The 20,568-nt window shown below is 54.1% G+C and overlaps 2 protein-coding genes across 3 annotated transcripts; one reads left to right on the top strand and one right to left on the bottom strand.

The window, feature by feature from the left end:
- Positions 1-2,683: 2,683 nt before the first annotated feature.
- Positions 2,684-10,300, bottom strand: MCEE (methylmalonyl-CoA epimerase). Of its 2 annotated transcripts, none has more exons than XM_036355646.1 (3): positions 10,213-10,300; positions 5,563-5,903; positions 2,684-3,070 (listed from the first exon to the last, which is right to left on the bottom strand). In XM_036355646.1, the coding sequence occupies exons 1-3, from the start codon at positions 10,256-10,258 to the stop codon at positions 2,918-2,920; spliced, it is 540 nt and encodes a 179-aa protein (XP_036211539.1). In that variant the 5' UTR covers positions 10,259-10,300; the 3' UTR covers positions 2,684-2,917. The 2 variants fall into 2 exon arrangements, with proteins under 2 accessions (XP_036211539.1, XP_036211538.1); XM_036355645.1 differs by lacking the exon at positions 2,684-3,070 and adding an exon at positions 3,083-5,107.
- Positions 10,301-10,633: 333 nt separating this feature from the next.
- On the top strand, positions 10,634-20,132 carry MPHOSPH10 (M-phase phosphoprotein 10). The gene is made up of 11 exons (XM_036355633.1): positions 10,634-11,049; positions 11,679-12,384; positions 12,881-13,035; positions 13,725-13,911; positions 14,840-14,981; positions 15,132-15,199; positions 16,080-16,217; positions 17,196-17,306; positions 18,141-18,248; positions 19,041-19,271; positions 19,897-20,132. Exons 1-11 carry the CDS (start codon positions 10,961-10,963, stop codon positions 20,044-20,046), a joined length of 2,085 nt encoding a protein of 694 aa, XP_036211526.1. The 5' UTR covers positions 10,634-10,960; the 3' UTR covers positions 20,047-20,132.
- Positions 20,133-20,568: the final 436 nt, after the last annotated feature.

Raw genomic sequence — 20,568 nt, forward strand, 5'->3', positions numbered from 1 at the left:
GTGTGTGCGTGCGCGTGCACGCACAATGTTGGAGACGAGGCCGTGTCAGAATTCAACTTCAGTCTCTGGCTTGTGCAACTTGAAGAAAGATGAGGCAGGCCTGTGGGGGAAGTTCAAGTGTGTTTTCCACTGTTGCCATGAGAACCATTAGCTTCTTGCCCTTACGATAAGCTGGGCCTTCCATGTTGGAGAAACGGGAATGGCAACAACAGGAGTTAATTTCATGCTCAGCCACAGCAACCAACCAACCCCAGGCCAGCACCATAGCTTGGCGGGGGGGGGGGGGGGGGGGGGTGACACTCTGGCATGGGGACCAGGTTCTGCCAACTTCAGCTCCCTAGACATCCCTTTCCTTGGTTCCCAATCGCCGTGTTATGTTCATAGCCTTGTTGCAAACAATTGCACTTTTCATTAGCAAATGACCGTTCCGCGCCTGTTTTCCTCCGAGCTCAAATCTATTCCGATCACCTTGAGGGGCGGGGGGATGTCCGCCTCGTCCTGCACCTGAAACCACCTCGTGGCTTATCCACCCACCCCCTGCGGACTCCGCCTGTGCGCCCGGCCAAGGGCAGCCCGACGCGCCTTATCGCAAGTTCTCAGGAGGCGCGTTTGGCAGCCGTCCTCTCACACAAGCCAGTTCTGTCCACGTATAAAGGTGCAGGATACGTTTGGCTCTTCAACAGCTAAGATGTGAATTACAGCCGAGAGGTAGCGTTCTGCACACAATAAGCGTAGGAAACACTCGTCCCAGGCTGAGGGCACAGGGCTCACAGCTGTTCTGGCTCTGAACCCGGCAGGGTGGTGCCACCCACACACTCACACCCGTGGCTGCGGGAACCCCGGGTCACCTCCGTAGGTCACCTTGAGACACAGAAACCTGTTCTGTCACTGCGAGCTGACCGTGGTTATCCAAGCAAAGAGGACATACAAGGCCACACTTCTCAGTTCACCTTTTTCGAAAGAACTGATTTTAGAGAGAGAGAGAGAGGAAGGGAGGGAAGGGGCGAAGAGAGAGAGATTTTTTGTTCCACATATCTATGCATTCATTGGTTGATCCTTGTACGTGCCCTTGACCAGAATCGAACCCGGGACCAGGCTAGGGCATTGCTTTTAACTTTTATTTATTTTTTATTTATTTTTTTAATATATTTTATTGATTTTTTTACAGAGAGGAAGGGAGAGAGATAGAGAGCCAGAAACATCGATGGGAGAGAAACATCGATCAGCTGCCTCCTGCACATCTCCTACTGGGGATGTGCCCGCAACCCAGGTACATGCCCTTGACCGGAATCGAACCCGGGACCCTTCAGTCCGCAGGCCGACGCTCTATCCACTGAGCCAAACCGGTTTTGGCAGCTTTTAACTTTTAAATAACAACTCAATGCTACACTTGTCTTCCCTAAGAGCAGGCTCAATGTGTACATACCTCCTTCTCTACTCAGCATCCAATTATCCGTGAGTTACAAGATGTTAACACTTTCCCATACACCATGCACTCATTCTATGCCTCCATCTGAGATTCTGCAAAGTCATTTGATACTAGTTTAAGGCAGGGGAGGGCGGGGGGGGGTTGCGGGTGGGGGAGGCGGTTGGGAGGGTTAGACATCAACCAAAGAACTTGTATGCAGAGAAGCATAACCAGTGGACAGAGACAATGGGGAGGGGGCGGCGGGGGGGGGTGAAGGCCGGGGCTGGGGGGCAGGGGCAGGCTGGGAGAGGACAATGGTGGGTAAGGAGGACATTTGTAATACTTTCAACCATAACCCTGACCAGTTTGGCTCAATGGACAGAGTGTCAGCCTGCGGACTGAAGGGTCCCAGGTTCGATTCCGGTCAAGGGCATGGACTTGGTTGCGGGCACATCCCCAGTGGGAGGGTGTGTAGGAGGCGGCTGATCGATGCTTCTCTCTCATCGATGTTTCTAACTCTCTATCCCTCTTCCTTCCTCTCTGTAAAAAATCAATAAAATATATTTTAAAAAAAATACTTTCAACAGTAAAGAGTTTCTTTTAAAAAAAGAAGAAAATCCGGCCAAAGGCTGTGCCTCTAAGCTTCCACTGAGAGCTCTGCTCCCTTCCTTTCCAACTCGTTCCTGCTGCTTTGTAGCGATTTACATCCATTTCACGAAGCCGTTTCCCGCCTGGACCGTGAGCGCCTCAGCAAGGCTTCTATCCTTCGGCACATCCTTCAGGCTGCTGTGTCCCTGCACCTGAATGACAGCTGCCTCTGCAAACTCACCGCCCTCTCCTCGACCACCGACTCTAAAACGCAGCCAACTGTGCAGCCCAGAGCTCACACGCCCAGTTCTCCACAAACCGCCTACTGTACGGACAGGACTGAGCGCCCCAAACACCTGCCCCGAGGGGCTGTGAGCATGAGTCGTTCCAGAAAAGCCAAACATCTGAGGCCATACGTCCTTCGTGTCCCCATCCTGCCTCATCTCTCTCCTCTCTCTCTCTCTCTCTCTCTCTCACACACACACACACCCTTTCACACAGCTAGTGTACTGTCCGAAATGACCCCATTGTAGAACAGGAAGAATGTATTTCTATGAATATGATTTTAATAATATTCCTTAGGCATTCAGTGATCAAAATTTTCTCCAAATCCAATACACACACACACACACACACACACACACACACACACAGGTGTGTCCCCCCAAAAATGTAGATACACTTAGCTGACGCTCAATTGATGTGTCTTTCTTTTCAGCTTTAACCCATTGGAAGTCATAATTATTCAAAGGGTGTATACATTCTTGGGGACACACACTGTATATATATACACACATATATATGATTTTTTGAACCTCATTCTGTAATTTGGTTTTAACTCTGAAGTGACCGAAGGCGTGAAGGATTCAAAGCCCAAGGACCCAAGGCGCTTCCCGGTCACTATCGCAGCTTCTTACACGATCAGGCCTGCTCCAGCTCCACCAGGACGCCCCCGCAGTCCTTGGGGTGCAGGAAGATGACGGGTTTTCCGTGGGCCCCTATCTTGGCCTCGGCACTTAGACTACGGATCTTCTTTTCTTTCAAGTCCATCACAGCAGCATTTATGTCGTCCACCTGGGGAGAAGGAAAGAAACAAGAGTGCGCCGGAGACCATGGAAACACCGAACCGCAGGACCCTGAGACCGGAAGAGACCTCCGCCCATGGCTCTCCCCTCTGCCTTGAGGCAGAGCCTTTGTGAAACCACCACACACACCGGCTCCTGCTCCAGAGGGAAAGAAGCTGCGAAATCTCCCTGGGTGAGCAACCACGGCACCTAAGCATTTTCACCATTTTCATCAAACCCTTGCTGCCTGGATGGGGTTCAGGGGAAGCACGGCTAGTTCCAGTCGACACCAGACCCCCTCCTAGGGGGCGGCCTGCAGAGGCCGGAAGCACTCGTGGCAGCATCCATGGATTTAAAACGGTCTATGTGGCCTGGCCGGTGTGGCTCAGTGGTCGAGCCCCAGGAACGGGGAGGTTAAGGCTCGTTTCCTGGTCAGGGCACATGCCTGGGTTGCGGGCTTGGTCCCCAGTGGGTGCAGGAGGCAGCCAACTGATGATTCTGTCATCTCTCATCATCGATGTTCCTATCTCCCTCTCCCTTTCTCTGAAATCAGTAAGCATATATTTAAAACAAATAAGTGATCTATGCGGCTGGTGTTATATTTCAGCGGGCAGCACTGGCAGTGACTGTAATCAAACCATACGTGCTCAGTGACAATTCCAAGGCCGTCGCCCTGGAGCAAACGATGCTTTTGGCAAGGGCACCCGTGGGGCTCGGCGTCCCAAGACAGCCCGTCTGCTTCTGAGGAAGATCAAGGTTTTTAAACCAGCTGATTGGAGGAAGCCCATCAGCCTGGGACCGCTCTCTCTCAGACTGAGGCCTGAAAAATAAAACCTGTCTACTGGTTAAGACGCTTGATTTTTACGGAGAGCAGCGGCCAATGACGGTGTCTCACATTTACGTAAGGACTAACCCGCCACCTTCCACAACTTCCCGTGGCCCACCTCCACTTTACACGGAACCACGTCTTCATCTCCCCGCTGACCTCGACTCTCACATCCACTGCTACGCTCCTGAGCTTGCCCTGTCCCCGCTTCACTGCAGTCCTCACTCACACCGGCTTCCTTTGAAGCCTGGGCTCTGGTGTCGGACCCAGGCAGTGCGCTCTGGGACGGAGCAGTGGGTTCAAAGGCGGGGATCCTGCTTGTCGTCCTTGGGGGCCTCAGGTAAACCCCAAGTCCACTGCGATACAGACCTGCAGCCAAAATTCACCTTCTGAGACAGGGAGCGGTGAACCAGGAGGCCTTGCAAGTGCCCTGCCGAACACCTTATGGCTCCCCAGCTCACACAATGATGGCGCCGCCCAGCAGTGCCGACGCTGGACTCAGAACAAATCTAGTTTGGACACAGCTAGTTAGCAGCCTTGCCACTCACTAGTCATGTGACTATGGGCAAGCTATTCTCAGACGGCTTCTCGCCTGTGGATGGGGAGAACGGCGCCCTCCTGAGGTAGCTATAAGAAATGCAGAAAACAATGCAGGTGGCGTCCGGGGGCTGGCAGTTGCTCTGATAACTCTGTGCCTTTCCACCTGCTACTCCCGCTGCCCAGAAGGGCTGCCTCCTCTCGTGCCCGGGGGATCCCGTCACAGGTGCCTTCCCACCTCCTGGGCCGGCCGCAGCAACCAACCTCTCCTCGCCTGTGAGCGAGGAGACGCGCGTGACCTCTGCCTATCACAGGGCAGACTGCCCGCGCCGGCCGCCCCTCCCACTGGGGCTCGGTCCCTGTCCTGTTCGCTGCTGAACCAAGGCCAACTTCGGTGACTTTTTAAAAAATATGTTTTTATTTATTTCAGAGAGGGAGGGAGGCAAAGGGGGAGAGAGAGAGAAACATCAATGATGGGAGCGGATCATCGAATGGCTGCCTCCTGCACGCCACCCACTGGGATGGAGCCCACAACCTGGGCAGGTACCTGACTGGGAAGCGAACTGGGACTTCCGGATTCATAGGCTGAAGCTCAACGACCGAGACACACCGTCCGGGCCTCAGGGCCTTTTGGAGAAGCTGCTGAGTCCAGATTTGATAAACTACGTTATTACTTGCAGTTTTCTAGAGGAAAAGAAAATACATCTACGGATCCATCTTTGAGTGGGACCAATGCTACTACCAATCCCCCTTAAAGAACTTCATGCCCTGGCCAGTCTGGCTCAGTGGATAGAGCGTCAGCCCGAGGACTGAGGGGTTCCAGATTCGATTCCGGTCAAGGGCATGCACCTCGGTTGCGGGCTCCATCCCCAGCCCTGGTCAGGGTGTGGGTGTGGGAGGCAACCAATCGATGTGTGTCTCGCTCTCACATTGATGTTTCTCTCTCGCTGTCTCTCCCCCTCCCTTCCACTCTCTCTAAAAATCAATGGAAAAATAGCCACAGGTGATTAGAAAAAAAAAGAAAAGAAAAAGAACTTCATATAAAATTTCTGATGACAGTGACCGTATCAGTCCCAAGAAGCAAAAGCCAGTTTGTGGGAGAGAAACGTCAAACGCTGAGCCTTCAAGGAAATGGATACCTCAATGCAGACGTGGTGCATGCCTCCGGCCTTGTTCTTCTGCAGAAACCCCGCGATCGGACTGTCCTTTCCCAGCGGGTGAAGCAGCTCCAGCTTGGTGTTCCCGAGGTCGACGAACACCACAGACACCCCGTGCTCAGGAAGAGGGGACACCTCGCTGACCTGGGCCCCCAGCACGTCCCGGTAAAACGCCCGGGCCTTTTCCAGGTCCGGCACGGCGATGGCCACGTGGTTGAGCCGCCCCAGGGCCCACACGGCAGCACTGGCCACACGACGGGAGGACTGGGGGGTGGAAAAGGCTCTCCCTGTGGGAACGGGAGCCTGCAGTCGTGAGAACAGCCCTGGAAGATGGAACAGTCATTGGCAATCTCCCTTTGACACGAATGCGCTTCTGAAATTATTTAAATTACTCACTCCATTCTGAAATAGCTGCCTGAAGTTAAGAAGCTAATTCTGAGCCATTTGATGCTAGATTCAGAGCAAGGAAGGGGATCTTCCATAATTGCTTACATTTACCGACAGCACGTGGAGGGCAGCTGCCGTTATGAAGAATTACTTGCTGCTCTCTGCACCTCACAACGGGTGAGCTTGAACGTGACAGCGAAATAACACACTTGCCGGTGAGAACAATTCTGTTCCTGATCTATGACCGGTTGTCGGTGCTACAGTCTGTGACAAGCTCATTAGAGCCCTGACCGTACAGAACTTTTTAATGTGCATTTTATCTGAATGGCTGTCGACCAGCCAAAATGCCTCACTGTTGGGGGAAAGAAACAAAGGTCTCCCCAGCCGAGTTCTCTCTACGAGCGAAGGGGCAGCCAGGGGAGTGTGGCGGGTGGATGTTTGTTTCTGTTTTGTTTTCTGTTCTCTCCCTCTCTCTCTCTCTCTTCCACTCTAAGAAAATCAATGGAGCCCTAACCGGTTTGGCTCCGTGGATAGAGGACGTTCAGTCGGCCTGCGGACTGAAGGGTCCCGGGTTCGATTCCGGTCAAGGGCATGTACCTGGGTTGCGGGCACATCCCCAGTAGGGGGCGTGCAGGAGGCAGCTGATCGATGTTTCTAACTTTCTATCCCTCTCCCTTCCTCTCTGTAAAAAAAAAAAAAAAAATCCATAAAAATATATTTAAAAAGAAAATCAACAGGAAAAATATACCCTGAGGACTAACAACCCAAAAAAATCTCACTCCCCCACGAGAGGCTGCTTGCCCTTGGCCCACGTGGTGGCACACCCGCTGCTGTAGCCGCTGCATCGTTTCGTGAACCCGCGGCTCACTGCGTTTTGTGGCCAGCGCTCTCCTGTCGCTCTGGAAGTTTACGGGGCTCTGACCGCAGAACCTGCTTGGCCAGGGTTTCGGTTCTGAGCGACTACTGACGTCCTGGTGGTATTCCAGGCCTCGCCTTCGTTTTGCATTCTGACGCAATGGCACCGGCGTACAAGTTCCCCAACGTAACAGTAGTTGTTTATAGCAACTCCCTGACTCACTCACACGGCTCGTGGCCGTCAGTTTTAACTTGGGAAACGCCTTTGAACGCCATGTGACAGTGCAAACTGTGTTTGTGACCATGCTGCCTTCAAAACCCTATAAACTGAAAAAAAAGGGAAAAAACGAACAAACCTGCAAACTGATGATCACCCCCAACGCTGAGATGCCCGTCTGCAGGCCTTGCCCCAACTGCTGGGGTCCAGGCACAGTGGGGGCCAGGACCCCCGGGTGGAACACCTCACTGATCTGACCTCACCTTCCTAGCGGAGACCCCGGGGTTTATCTCGTCGTCGGTTACGCCACGAACCGTCTACGTAACCTTGCCAACTGTTGAATCCCGAACTCCGGAGTGAGAGCGGATGGTGCCGCAGCCCGGCTCTGCCCCCGGCTCTGCCCCCGAGTCCCCGTGGCCAGAACACAGAGGCAGGGTACTGGTAAACTCTGAATCCGCGTGACTTTTCCCACTTGAGAGACGAGGGAGACGGGCCTGGCTCAGTGATTTTCCTCAAGGTCACAGGAGGTGGCAGAGCGGAGCCTGGCGCCCAGGTCTGTCCGGGACCAAGGTCAGTGCTGTTAAACGGCGATGTTTGGCGCCCTCGTGCCTCTGAAATGCTCTCTGAGCCTCCGTTTTTAGTATCTTTAGTGTGTGCTCCATGCGCAATAGCAACTTGCTAAGCGACGGCTTTTTGAGACAAGGAGATGACTTTTATGAGTTTGGTGTGTTTTTTGGGGGAGGGGGGTGGCAAAGGGCAGCTTGCAATGGTGTGTGCGGTAAGATGCTGACTTACACTTTTACTGAGAAGAGGAAGGAGGGCCTGGGAGGGCGTCAGTGGCAAAACTTGCCTATCACCTGCTCGTTAGAGATTGGTTTTAACGAATATAATACTTTTTCATGTGCACGAGTCACCTCTTTGGACCAATCATGTGCGGAGGCTCCTATTCTGCCCTTGTCTCCTTGGGGCTCAGCACTCAGCCACGGCAGATGCGTAAGACAGACTACAGCGATCGCCCTGGCTGGCGCGGCTCAATGGTTAGAGCGCCGGTCCGCACACCGGAGGGTCTCGGGTTCAACTCCCGGCCGAGGACGTGTGTACCTGGGTTGCAGGTTCGATCCCTGGTCCTGGTCAGGGCACGTGTGGGAGACAAGCAATCGATGTGTCTCTCTCACATCCATGTTTCTCTCTCTCTCTCTCTCTCTCTCTCCCCTCCTTTCTTCCACTCTCCCTAGAAATCAATGAAAAAAATATCCTCACTTGTCAGGTGAGGATTAAAAATAAATTTTTTTAAAAAAAAAAGACGATAGTGATCGCCCTGGCTGGTTTGGCTCAGTGCATGGAGTGACCGCCTGTGGACTGAAGGGTTCCGGGTTCGAACCCCAGTGGGGGGCGTGCAGGAGGCGGCCGATCCATGATGCTCTCTCATCACGGATGTTTCTCTCTGTCCCTCTCTGAAATCAATAAAAATACCAGTATATTGCCCTGGCCGGTTTGGTTCAGGGGATGGAGTGTCAACCCGCGATCTGAAGGGTCCTGGGTTCGATTCCCGGCCAGGGCACAGGCCCGGGTTGCGGGCTCGGTCCCCAGTGGGGGGCGTGCAGGAGGCGGCCGATCCATGATGCTCTCTCATCACAGATGCTTCTATCTCTCTCCCCCTCTCCTTTCCTCTCTGAAATCAATAAAAATATATTTAAAAAAACACGAGTATATTAAAGAACCGGTTCAGCTTGAGAAGCGACTTCGGAGGGCGGGCAGAACTGTGAGGCCCGTGGGCGGAAAGAGAGGGAGCCCTTCCTAGGTGAGAAGCCGGGCATTATTAGGGGTTCACCCCAGCCGCACCCCGGGAAGGTGCCGAGCTGAAGGCCGCTCAGGGGTGACTCCCTGGGAGCCGTGACCTCAACGGGGAATTCCCGGTGGAGGGAGAGCCGCCCTCCGAGAGGGGGCCCCCCCCCACAGAAGAAAAGGGGGGCCCGGGGGGAGGTGGGGACGGGGAGCCAGGACACCTGCGATTCTGTCACCACGGAATCCAGGCGGCTTTTTAAAAAATATGTTTTTCTTACTGATTTCAGAGAGAGAGGGAACCATGGGCCGGCTGCCTCCTGTGCGCCCCATCCTGGGGATGGAGCCCTCGACCAGGGCCTGCGCCCTGACCTCCGGGGTCAAAGGTCGGCGCTCACCACTGAGCCCTTTTTTATTTATTTTATTTATTTCTGATGGATGCAGAAAACTCAGGGGGCCTGCGAACCCTGCACCAGCGCCCCTCCTTCCTGCGGGTGCACAGGAGGCAATTATCGGGGAGGAGGGGGGCGACGCCAGCCTGTCCACAGCGGGCCTTCGGCAGTGCGGTGTGGGAGGACAGCCCACGGCTTTGTCTGCTTGTTTTTAAATATATTTTATTGATTCTTTACAGAGAGGAAGGGAGAGAGAGAGTTAGAAACATCGATCAGCCGCCTCCTGCACACCCTCCCACTGGGGATGTGCCCGCGACCCAGGTACATGCCCCTGACCGGAATCGAACCCGGGACCCTTCAGTCCGCAGGCCGACGCTCTATCCACTGAGCCACACCGGTTTCGGCGCTTTGTCTGGTTTTGATGGGGTTAATCCTCACCTGAGGACATGTATATATTTTTTAAAAACTTTTTTTTGAGAGTGGGAGGGACGGAGGTGGGAGAGAGACTCATGGGTGGGCTGCCTCCCTCGCGCATGCGCGCCCTGCGCTAACCACTGCGCGGCCGGCAGGGCTCGGCTCCCGCGTGTGAGTGTGATTGTGAGTGTGCGTGTGCGTGTGCGTGTGCGTTCGCACAGGACTTGCCTTCCTTTCGGCGTCTCTTCTCTAGGGCGCGCCCTCACATAAGCTCACGGCCCCTCCGCCGTTCACTTCGGTCCCGGCCCTGCTGTCTGTCCCCAAGGACGGGCTCCCGCGTCCCTCCGGGGCGTCGTGGAAAAGGGGCGCCGTCACCGGCACGCCCTCCAGGGGGAGCTGTGAGGCGCCCACAGGAGGAGGCCCCCGCCCGCGCCGCTAACCTGAGGCGGTTCTGGAAGCCCCCTTCGGCCTCACGGTGCGGACGGCGGCCGCGCACCCCGCCCCCTAGCCGCCTCGCCTGGGTTCGGGGCCTCCCGCCCCCTGAGCCCCGCCCCACGGCGAACCCCGACGGCGCGGGGGAGTCACCTCCTGCGCACGCCGCCGCCACAGCCGCCCTCAGCACCTGCGCCATCTTGGAAGCGACGGGCTAAGACGCGACGTGCGTCGGAGGGGGCGTCAACGGCTCGGCCGGGGGGCGGGGCAACGTGCCAGAGGAGGGGCGGGGCGCTTAAAGGGGCGGGGCAAGGTGCCAGAGGAGGAGCTCGGCGCTTCAGGGGGCGGGGCAACGTGGTCAGAGGAGGGGCGGGGCAAGGTGCCCGGGGAGGGGCTGGGCGCTTCAGGGGGCGGGGCAACGTGTCAGGGGGGGCGGGGCAACGTGTCAGAGGAGGGGCGGGGCAAGGTGCCGGGGGCGTGCCTACGGCGCTAGGGGGCGTGGCGAGTGTTGCAGAATTCCTGTCGGGTGCTGGGTTTGGACCCGCTCTTCTTTACAATACAACGTGCGGCGAAGCCACCTGGTGCATCTAAGGCGGACACTTAAAAGGAGAAGGCGTCACGCACTGTGGGACCTTCAGGAATGCCAAACAGATTTTCCGGAGGAGTTCAAAGGCGCTGGAGCCGACCAATGGCTCGTTTCCGTTCCCTGCGCCGTCCGCTGCGCAAGCGCAGCGACGGTTCTCCCGCGGCCATTGGCTCGGGCTGGGGGTGGGTCCGGAACCTGCGTGCGGCGGAACCTTTTCCTCTGCGCTCCAGGTTGCGCGGGGCGCATCTCTGTGACGCGTTTCCGGGCGCCGTACTTCCGGGGCATGCGGCGCGGCGAGCTGAGTTTTAAACAGCCATGGCCCTGCGGGTCTGGCGTCAGCGGACCCTGAAGCGGTGTCTGGACGAGGTTGGTGAGAACACAGGCCGGCCGGAGGGCTTCCTCACGTAAGTGCGCGGAGCCCGGGCTCGGGATCGGGCCCCGGCCTCCGGCGGGCGCGGGCTGCAGGCCCCTGTCAGTGTCTGGGATAGAGCGAAGCTAACGGGAGGCGTAGAGCTCCTTTCCCCAAATTTCAGATCGTTTCCGCCCCCTTAGCCTGTCAGAATTTCAGTCGTGTGCAGATTCACAGATACTAAGTGCACACTTTTGTGTATTAAGGTGGCTCATCAGCAAGATGGTCCAGATTCTTGCGGACCAGAATCTATACTAAAAATGGACGTTTCATTCACATTTGATTTTGCACGAGACTGGGGCCTTATTTCCCCCTTTAATTTAAGAGTACCGCGAGGTTACTGCCAGACTGACGAATCCCAGAGCGAAGGCAGGGGCTGTGGGGGGTGGGAAGGGATTGACCAAAGACTATATATATATATATATATATATATATATATACACACACATACATACGTATCCCATGGACACAGACAATAGTACGGGGAAGGCGGTGGGGGGGGCACATGCGAGGTGGAGCGGGTCACTTGGGGGGGGAGGGAAGGTGACATCTGTAATACTTTAAACAATAAAGATAAATTTTTTAAAAAGTCTCCTTTAACTTCCTCCCCTGCTCCCTTGCTAGGATTCAGGATGAACTGGCATCAAGCTTCACTTCCTTGACCAAAGTGCTTTATGACTTTAGTAAAGTGCTGGAGCGCGGCAGGATCCCCGGGAGCCCTTTACAGAAACTGGTGATCGACCGTTTTGACGACGAGCAGATTTGGCAGCAGCTGGAGCTGCAGAATGAGCCGGCGCTGCGGTACTTCGAGAGCGCCGTCCGTGACACCGTCCAGGACGGGGACCTCAGCCTTCTCCCGGAGGAGGAGGAGCAGGAGGGTGGGGAGGATGGCTCGGAGACGGAGGCTGAGGGCCAGGAGGGCCTAGAAGGAGATGTGGAGGAGGAGGAGGAGGAGGAGGAGGAAGGGTCAGGCCTGAGCGGTGATGATCCCAAAGGGGAGGAGACAACCAGACATCCCGGCCAGCGCGATCTGAGGAGAAGCCCCGTCTTCAGCGATGAGGATTCTGACCTTGACTTTGATATCGACAAGCTGGAACGGCAGAGCAGGGTGCAAAGCCACGTGCCCAAGAAGCCCAGGGGGAAGTCCGTCGTGGACGACAGATTCTTCAAGCTCTCTGAGATGGAGAGCTTTTTAGAAACCATGGAAAAAGAAGAGGAACGGAAAGGGGATGACGACGAGGACGAGGACGAGGACGAAGAGATTGATTTGTTTGAAGATCTTGACTCCGACGGAGATGAGGGAGGACTGTTTGGACGTCAGAAACCCAAGGTGACGTGTTGGGAGAGGAGAGAAAGAGGACCTTCTGCCTCCTCAAATGGCATTCTGTTCTGTTTCTTCCGGAAGAGGTGGAAATACCTCAACACTCCCCAGGGCCTAAGTGAAATACTTAGATCGTTGGCTCAGAGAAATTGACGGGGAAAAATTAAACGGGACCCACCATTGCCTTCTCAGAGGCCACTGTAGCTGAATAGCCATAATCACACCTGTCAGACCTTCAGCACTGTCCCTCAAACATGTGTTTTCACCAGGCACTGCAAATACTAGTGACAGGGAGGCACTTGTGTACTTGATCGGGCAGGGGTCTTTTGGAAATCCTTGTAGCTAGAGGATGTAGAGATGGGAATATTGTGTAAAGGATTCCTACTTTCAGTTGGCTGTGGTCTCGTAGTTCTTAGGCCAGTTTCCCCTGTGCAGTGTTAATGTACACACATAAGCACGGCTCAACGCACGTTCCTGCCCTTCATGCGAAGTGTCTTTGTTTCAGGCGGGTAAAAGTTCCAGAAACCTGAAGTACAAGGATTTCTTTGATCCGGTTGAAAGTGACGAAGACATGGCGGGTGCGCCCGACGAGGAGCTGGGCTCCGGTGAAGAAGAGGGAGAGACTGCTGAACGGGGAGGAGAGGAGAGCCTCTCGGACACGTGAGTGTGTTCAGTGCCCCTTTCCGTGCAGGCGGGGCCTGGCCAGTCGTGCGCACGCTCGCAGCGTCATGGGCCTGAGGAGTCAGGTTCTCCGAGGTCACGTCGTCTCCAGGGAGCCAGAGAAAGTCCACGTGGAAGGGCGTGAGAGTTCACCCAGTAAGCGTCAGTCAAGACCTCTAGCGCAAGGAGCTTTGATTTGGTTTTGTGCCAAGAAAGATAAACTGTTGTTATTTGTGTGAGATGACTTTGTGTTATAGATCGATGAGTAATTTTTCCCCTTTTTTTTGGTTAATCCTCACCTGAGGTTATTTTTTTCATTGAGTTTTTCAGAGAGAATGTAAGGGAGGGAGGGAAGGATGGGGAGAGAGAGAACCATCGATTGGGTGCCTCCCAATGCACCCCGATCTGGACCAGTGACGGAACCTGGAACCCTTGGGTGCAGGAGCCGACGCGCTAACCGCTAGCTAGAGCAGTAATTTATTTTCTTTATGTTGGACACTTTTTGTTCTATTTCACCTAAATAATTCCTTCTGTCATTCCTTAATAACTGAATGCCTTTAGAAGCTCTGGAGATTTAGTTGCATTAGGCATAATACAGAAGAAAACTTGCATTATGAGAAAACGTGTTTCTCTTTGCTTCCCTAATGAAATGGGGTGTTCTTCCTTTGATACGTGTTTTGGTATCATAGGGATGAAGACAATGACCTTGAAGAGACTGAAGACGGTAAACAACGTAAAGAAACGAAGAGGGTGACCTTCGCCCTGCCAGATGACGAGGGATCTGGAGATGATGAGGAACCTGAAGAGACAAGCGTCTTAAATGCACAGGAAGAGCCTGCTGAAGTTAAGTCCTCCTTTGAAAAAAGACAGGAAAAGGTAATAAGTAGGAATTGAAGGGATTTGCTATATGCTTTCGTGACTGGAACTTGCAGACTGCTAACTAATCTGTGTTTCTTGGTAGAATGCTGACTTATCCTTTAAAAAAACACACCTGGCTACTCTGTACAGCTCACACTACATAGAGACGCCCAGCGGGAAGCAGCTAACTTGTAAACATGGGGCCGTGGCTCTCAGCTTGTGGCGCCGCTGTCAAACCTGCTGCTTTTCTCTCCCTGCTGTGTTTGTACCCGTGGCCTCTCTCCTAATTAGCTGGCCTGGGAACCTCTCCTGCTCACCGTAGCTGCTCTTATGCATACGGCCTCCCGCTCTGAGGTGCTGAGCAGGCGGCTCTGTGAGTGCCATGGAGACAACTGTATTTAGCACCATCTCAAGCACATCTTCCAGAAGTTGATAAATTTGATGCCCAGGTCACCTGACTTCAGAAGATGAAGTGCCATTTGAAAGGAATATAGCCAGGCTCCAGTTGTTTGGCCCCATCACTTTGCTGTCTTTTAGAAGTCAGCGGTAACGTGGATTGGGGTGTAGCGTCAGGGTCAGGCTCCATCAGACACTGATGTTGCCATGGAAACGTGACTTCATCTTGGAACGCTCTAATAACGAACGTTGTCGGTGGCTTGTGAATGAGATAGAGGATGTGAATACTAGAGCCCAGAAATATACCCAGCTGCCTCGGGGGGGATTTAGTGTCCCACAGACTTGGCGTTTCAGTTCAGCGAGGAACATCGGGGGGGTTAGTATATTGCAGCTCCCCGCCCCACCACCACAGGCGACAGGAATAGACCGTCACTACTGTCTGGAGCAATGCATTTCTTTCCCACTTTTAAAATTATTAGTTGCTTTTACTCAATTATACGTCCAGTTGTGTTCCCTAAGTACGTAATAACGCTTCGCCTCTCCCTCTCAGATGAATGAAAAAATCGCGTCTTTAGAAAAAGAGCTGCTGGAGAAGAAGCCGTGGCAGCTTCAGGGGGAGGTGACGGCTCAGAAGCGCCCGGAGAACAGCCTGCTGGAGGAGACCCTGCACTTCGACCACGCTGTCCGCATGGGTACGGCCCGCCGACCCGGGGGCTGGGGGGTGGGGCCCGGGAATGCCCGTCCAGCCAGTTCCCGGGTGTGGACGCTGCGGCCGGGCCCACCCTGTGAGACCCCTGGCCTGGTGTACAGCTGCCTAATCGCACGTGTCCTGTTGCCTCCAGCGCCGGTGATCACCGAGGAGACCACGCTCCAGCTGGAAGACATCATCAAGCAGCGGATCAGAGACCAGGTCCGTACGAGCGACAAGCACCTCAGTGAACGGTGACGGGCGTTTTCAGAAATAACGCGCGTATTTGGGGAGTAGGAATGACTGATGCTCTGTTTTCATAGAAGTTTTATGTCGGCTGCTCATGTAACGGCCCTCAGTCTGCACTGAAGGCGTCCCCAGCGTCTGTGGTGTGAGGCGCGGTCCTCACTGGTGCGGGTACGGGTGAGGTGCCGGAGGAGAAACGGGGCCAGGGCCATGGTCAGGGTCCCCTCGCTGTGCTGACCGCTGGGTGGTGTGGGATGAAGCTGGTGGCAGGTGGTGGCTGTGGTGACTGACATCTGGCTCCATGTGGTCACACCCAGGACCCCGGGTCTGGGCACAGTATCTGATGTGACAGACCAGGGTCTGTTTTTATTCAAATGTCACAAACCTAGCAAAGAGCTTTTGCTGCAGAATTGGTCTTTTGTCCGCTTCGAATACCGCGGGAGTGTCTGCGTGTGTAATGAGAGGGGCTTTAGACGTGTGTGTGTGTGTGTGTGTGTGTGTGTGTGTGTGAAGTGGCTGAAAGCAGGAGGGGCTGCAGAGTGGGCGCTGCCTGAGGAGGGTCTTTACGTTTGAGTGACACAAGACAAACCTGAATCTTGGCTGTGAACACACCGTGATGGGGAAACAGGGACTTCAAGTGGGTAACCAGGAGAAAGGCGCGTTTAAAACAAGCGAAAAGGGCTCCTGCAGGGCCCGCTCTGCTTTCCGTAAGACTTACTCTCTGCGAGGTGAGCAGTCGTTTCGGGGGGGAGCTGCTTCCTCTGGGACGGTAGGAGGCGGGATGGGGCAGGCCCGTGAGCGAGCCTGGGAGGAAAGGAGACATGGTGAGTGTGTGCCCTTCCCCCTCCCATCCCAGGCGTGGGATGATGTCGTCCGGAAGGAGAAGCCCAAGGAGGACGCCTTCGAGTATAAGAAGCGGCTCACGCTGGACCACGAGAAGAGCAAGCTGAGCCTCGCGGAAATATATGAGCAGGAATACATCAAGCTCAGCCAGGTGAGGAGCCACGAAGGCACGGCTGCTGTGAAAGGAGAGACTGGGAGAACCAGTTCTGTGCCGGCCGAAATTTATGAAGCAGAACCGTGAGCTCTCGGTCCCTGGCCTCAGTGTGAGGCTCGGAGCAAGCCGGACGGTGGGTTATAATGTTCCCGCTGGGCGGGGAGCGAGGTGGTCTTGCAGTTAACAGTGGTCACCTGATACCCCACTGCTAGTTATTAACTCTTCCAGCTACGTCACAGTAGTGCTACAATTACAAAATATATATTTTACTGATTTCAGAGAGGAAGGGAGGGAGACATAGAAACATCAGTGATGAGAGAGAATCATTGATTGGCCGCCTCCTGCACGCCCCCCACTGGGGACTGAACCTGCGACCCCGGCATGTGCCCTGATGGGGAATCGAACCGCAACCTCCTGGTTCCATAGGTCGATGCTCAACCACTGGGCCACATGGCCGGGCAGTGCTACAGTTTTTAAATCATTTCTCATTCATCCTTTAGAAGCTGCGGGTGTGTTTTATGAGATTATCAGTGAGTCCATTCATACCTTTAGGTCTGGTGGGTATTCTCGGTTTTTCTTTTTACTTAGATTCTTTAAAAGATATTCCTTAAGGAGGACAAAGTCGTATTTCCAATATAATAATTGTCAATTCTTCCTTTGCATTTGGTCTGATAGGAATGCCGCCAGCTGTGCTTGGGGATGAGGTGACATTGTCCCTCTGCCAAAGCCGTTTAAGACGCCCAGCAGCTGGGTTAGTTAGGTCCCTTCAGCAGCGGGAGCAGCAGGGCCCTGGCAGGGGGAGAACTAGGAGGCTCAGTCCTCCTGGCTGCCTGCGGCCCGGGGCGCTAGCGGAAGGGACCTGTGTCCGCCCAGGGGTGCTGCCAGGAGGCTCGGCACACCAGCAGGGGCCGTGGGTGCCGTCCGGCGCCGTCCCTTAAGCCGCTTAGCCTGATGGTGTTAAACCTGTTTTCTCAGCAAAAAACAGAGGAAGAAGAAAACCCAGAGCACGTGGCCATCCAGAAGATGATGGACTCCCTCTTCCTGAAGCTGGACGCCCTCTCCAACTTCCACTTCATCCCCAAGCCCGTGAGTGCTCACCCCCTGCGTGCGCACAGAGCAGCTGTGGTCGCGGCCCTGGCTGAGCTGCGGGGAGACCGGCTCTTCCTGTGGCTTCTGCTTACCAGAGCCTGTTTTTAGGAGCTGGAAAACGAGAAACTTACTAAGTAGTTTGTTTTGACTCATTTGTTCCAATGAGCATTTTCCCGTGTATCTTTTTCCATATATTTCTTTTTTATTTAACACATTTTTTAATTGATTTCAAGAGAGGAAGGGAGAGGGAAGGAGAGACAGAAACATCAGTGATGAGAGAGAAACATGGATTGGCCGCCTCCTGCACGCCCCCCACTGGGGATCGAGCCCGCAACCCGGGCATGTGCCCTTGACCAGGAATCAAACTGTGACCTCCTGGGTCATGGGTTGATGCCCAACCACACGGGCCGGGGTCCATGTATTTCTTACAGTGAGTTCCCCCTCACCCCCCATGACCAAGGGTGAGGTAATATTTACAGAAATCAAAGGTTCTATTAAACAGCAGATAAGATTGAGAACGTACACAAGCATGGGAGAGGGGACTAGTTTCAGTCACAGATGAGAGAACTGGGGTGTGAATCCGGCAGAGGTGCCATGCAGAAGGGTAGGACGGGGTGCCCCTGGGGCAGTGCTGACACAGGAGACCCTCGAACCCTCAGGCAGCGTGAGTGCTGCCCCGTCAGCTTGGCTTCCACCCTCAACACAGCTTACGTTTTAAAGACCCTCCCGAAAGCATTTTATGTATTCGATTTTAAATTACTAGGTTCACAATTCAATTCTTTTAGGTGCGGACTATTTCTCACTTCCTAATCCATGTGTTGCCTTTTCCAGCCCGTTCCGGAGATTAAAGTTGTGTCCAACCTGCCGGCCATCACCATGGAGGAAGTCGCCCCCGTGAGTGTCAGCGACGCGGCTCTCCTGGCCCCAGAGGAAGTCAAGGTGAGGAGCCGGGTGAGACGTGCAGTGTCTGCCGATAAGCAGTGTTCGCAGCCAGGTCTCCATTTGTTGTCATTCTCCTCGAGTTCGTAGTTTTTATTCTAATGTGTCTCAGCAGTTCCTAAGCATAATCAAATTAATAATGTTATAATGGTATTTAATGTTCAAATACCAGACTCCTATAATCAGCTGTTATTAGGATTTGCAGATATGAGACTTAGTACAACAGCTGTTGGTAGACAGCCAGTATCAGTATCTTGTTCTAATCCATTTGAATACCAGCGGGGTTAGGTTTCAAACAAATGGCGTATATTGCACATATACTAGCAATCTTTTAACGTCAGCATGTCCCCCTCGTGTCGTCCGCTTAATGCTTTTCTGGAATGGAGTCGGGGCTAGAACAGGAGACTTTGGGTGTCGGTAGAGGTTGGCAGGCCAAGTGCAGGGGTCCCTGCCTGTGGACACGGCCCTCGTGCCTGGACAGTGACGCCGGTCCTGCAGATCTGTCTTCCCGCTGGCCTAGCAGCGCAGCCCCTCCCCCCCACCTGCTTTGCTGCTCCCACACCCACCCCTCAGAGACTCTGCCGGCCACAGCCCCAGCAGCTAGGCCGGCCGCCGAGGAGACGAGGCCGCTGAGCGCCACCCGGAGGCTCTCCTGTCTCAGACCCTGCACCCGGCCCAGTGGCTGGCGTCAGCCGCTGAACACGGGGGCCACCTCGGCAGGTCCCGGGCTCGTGCTGGAGGCCTGTGCCGTCGGCCTGACTAACCAGTGTGTTGGTGGTTACTTTTTAAAAGGAAAAAAATAAAGCCGGCGACATAAAGACCGCTGCTGAGAAAACAGCCACAGACAAGAAGCGAGAAAGGCGGAAGAAGAAACTGAGGAAGCACATGAACCTGAAGGAGAAGGAGAAGCGCAGGAGACTCCTGGAGAGGAGCAGCGCCGAGCCCGCGGGGAAGCTCAGCAAGGCCGCGGCGTCGGAGAAGCTCAGGCAGCTGACCAGAGCCGGCAAAGCCTCGCTGCTGAAGGTGAGCCAGCCGGTGGCGAGGGGCCGGGCCGCTGGGAGGCGCGTGGCTAAGTGTAGGTGCCCGCTGTCCACTGGGTGGCAGAGCCGGCGACACCGCCCACCTGCAGTGCAGAGGCCCCTGGTGACGGGAACACAGCCTCACACTGCTCCTCACAACGTTTCGTGCTACTCCCCCTGCCCTCAGATTTCAAGAGCACTGTGGCAGCGTCGAATGCGTAGAGTCGCTCTATGCTGACCGGTTGAATGTTTCACAAGTTCGCCTAGTCCTTTTTCAATTTATATATATATATATATATAGTGTGTGTGTGTGTATATATATATAGTGTATTTGTATTTTTATTCTCAACCAAGGATATTTCTTTCCGTTGATTTTAGAGAGAGTGGGGGTGGGGGTGGCGGGGGGGGGGACATCGATTGGTTGCCTCCTGCCGGGGCCGGGGATCAAACCTGCCACCCAGGTCCAGACCTTTGACCGGGAATTGACCCCGAGGCTCTTCAGTCCGTGGGTCAACACTAACCACTGTGCACACCAGCCAGGGATCATTCGAATCCTGACAGGATGTCATCATTGGGGTTCTTCGCCGTGCGCACATCTGTACATGAGCACGTGTTATTTTTAATTGCAGGATGAAGGTAAAGACAAGGCCTTAAAGTCCTCTCAAGCTTTCTTTTCTAAGTTACAAGATCAAGTGAAAATGCAAATCAGCGACGCAAAGAAGACAGAAAAGAAAAAGAAGCAGCGACAGGACATTTCTGTTCATAAATTAAAGCTGTAATATACTTGGACTATAATGTAAATATGAATGTAAGTTTATATTCAGTCACCGTTCTGTTTTATAAATAAAGTTTTTTGAGAACTCTGCTTGGCCCGGGTGGCAGATGTTTAATTCCCCGGTGTAAAGAGAAACCCCAGACTGCCTTTGGACAGCCCAGTGTGGGCCATGCAGGAGACAGCCAAGCCATGATCCTCTCTCATCACTGATGTCTCTCCCTCCCTCTCTGAAATCAATAAAAAAATATTTAATTTTTGAAGTGTTACCTTTACAGTGAGGCCTTCCTCCCCGCCCTCACTGTGATGCTCCTCCTTTCTCTCCAAAGGACTTGTCTTTCAGTTCTCTACATAATATATTTTTTGGGTTTTTTCCTCTCCTTCCTCAACCAGAATGTATTCTCCACGAAGGCAGGGGTTTCCCCACGCCCACTGGACATTACCTCACTCAAGGGAGGCCCCCACCACCTATCTAATGGTGAATTCCCTATTCCTGTCCCTTTCCTCTCTGGTGAGTTCACTCAGCACA

This window comes from Myotis myotis, unplaced genomic scaffold (genome assembly GCF_014108235.1).
Source record: "Myotis myotis isolate mMyoMyo1 unplaced genomic scaffold, mMyoMyo1.p scaffold_m19_p_23, whole genome shotgun sequence".
Lineage (NCBI taxonomy): Eukaryota > Metazoa > Chordata > Mammalia > Chiroptera > Vespertilionidae > Myotis > Myotis myotis.

Coding starts and splice junctions, on each gene's coding strand:
- MPHOSPH10 (XM_036355633.1), top strand. CDS start 10,961: ATGGCCCTGCGGGTCTGGCGTCAGCGGACCCTGAAGCGGTGTCTGGAC. Junction 12,385..12,880: donor TTGGACGTCAGAAACCCAAG/GTGACGTGTTGG, acceptor TCTTTGTTTCAG/GCGGGTAAAAGTTCCAGAAA. Junction 14,982..15,131: donor CGACCACGCTGTCCGCATGG/GTACGGCCCGCC, acceptor TGTTGCCTCCAG/CGCCGGTGATCACCGAGGAG.
- MCEE (XM_036355645.1), bottom strand. CDS start 10,258: ATGGCGCAGGTGCTGAGGGCGGCTGTGGCGGCGGCGTGCGCAGGAG. Junction 5,904..10,212: donor GGCGGCGGCGTGCGCAGGAG/GTGACTCCCCCG, acceptor TCCATCTTCCAG/GGCTGTTCTCACGACTGCAG. Junction 5,108..5,562: donor TGCACCACGTCTGCATTGAG/GTATCCATTTCC, acceptor CTTTTCCTCTAG/AAAACTGCAAGTAATAACGT.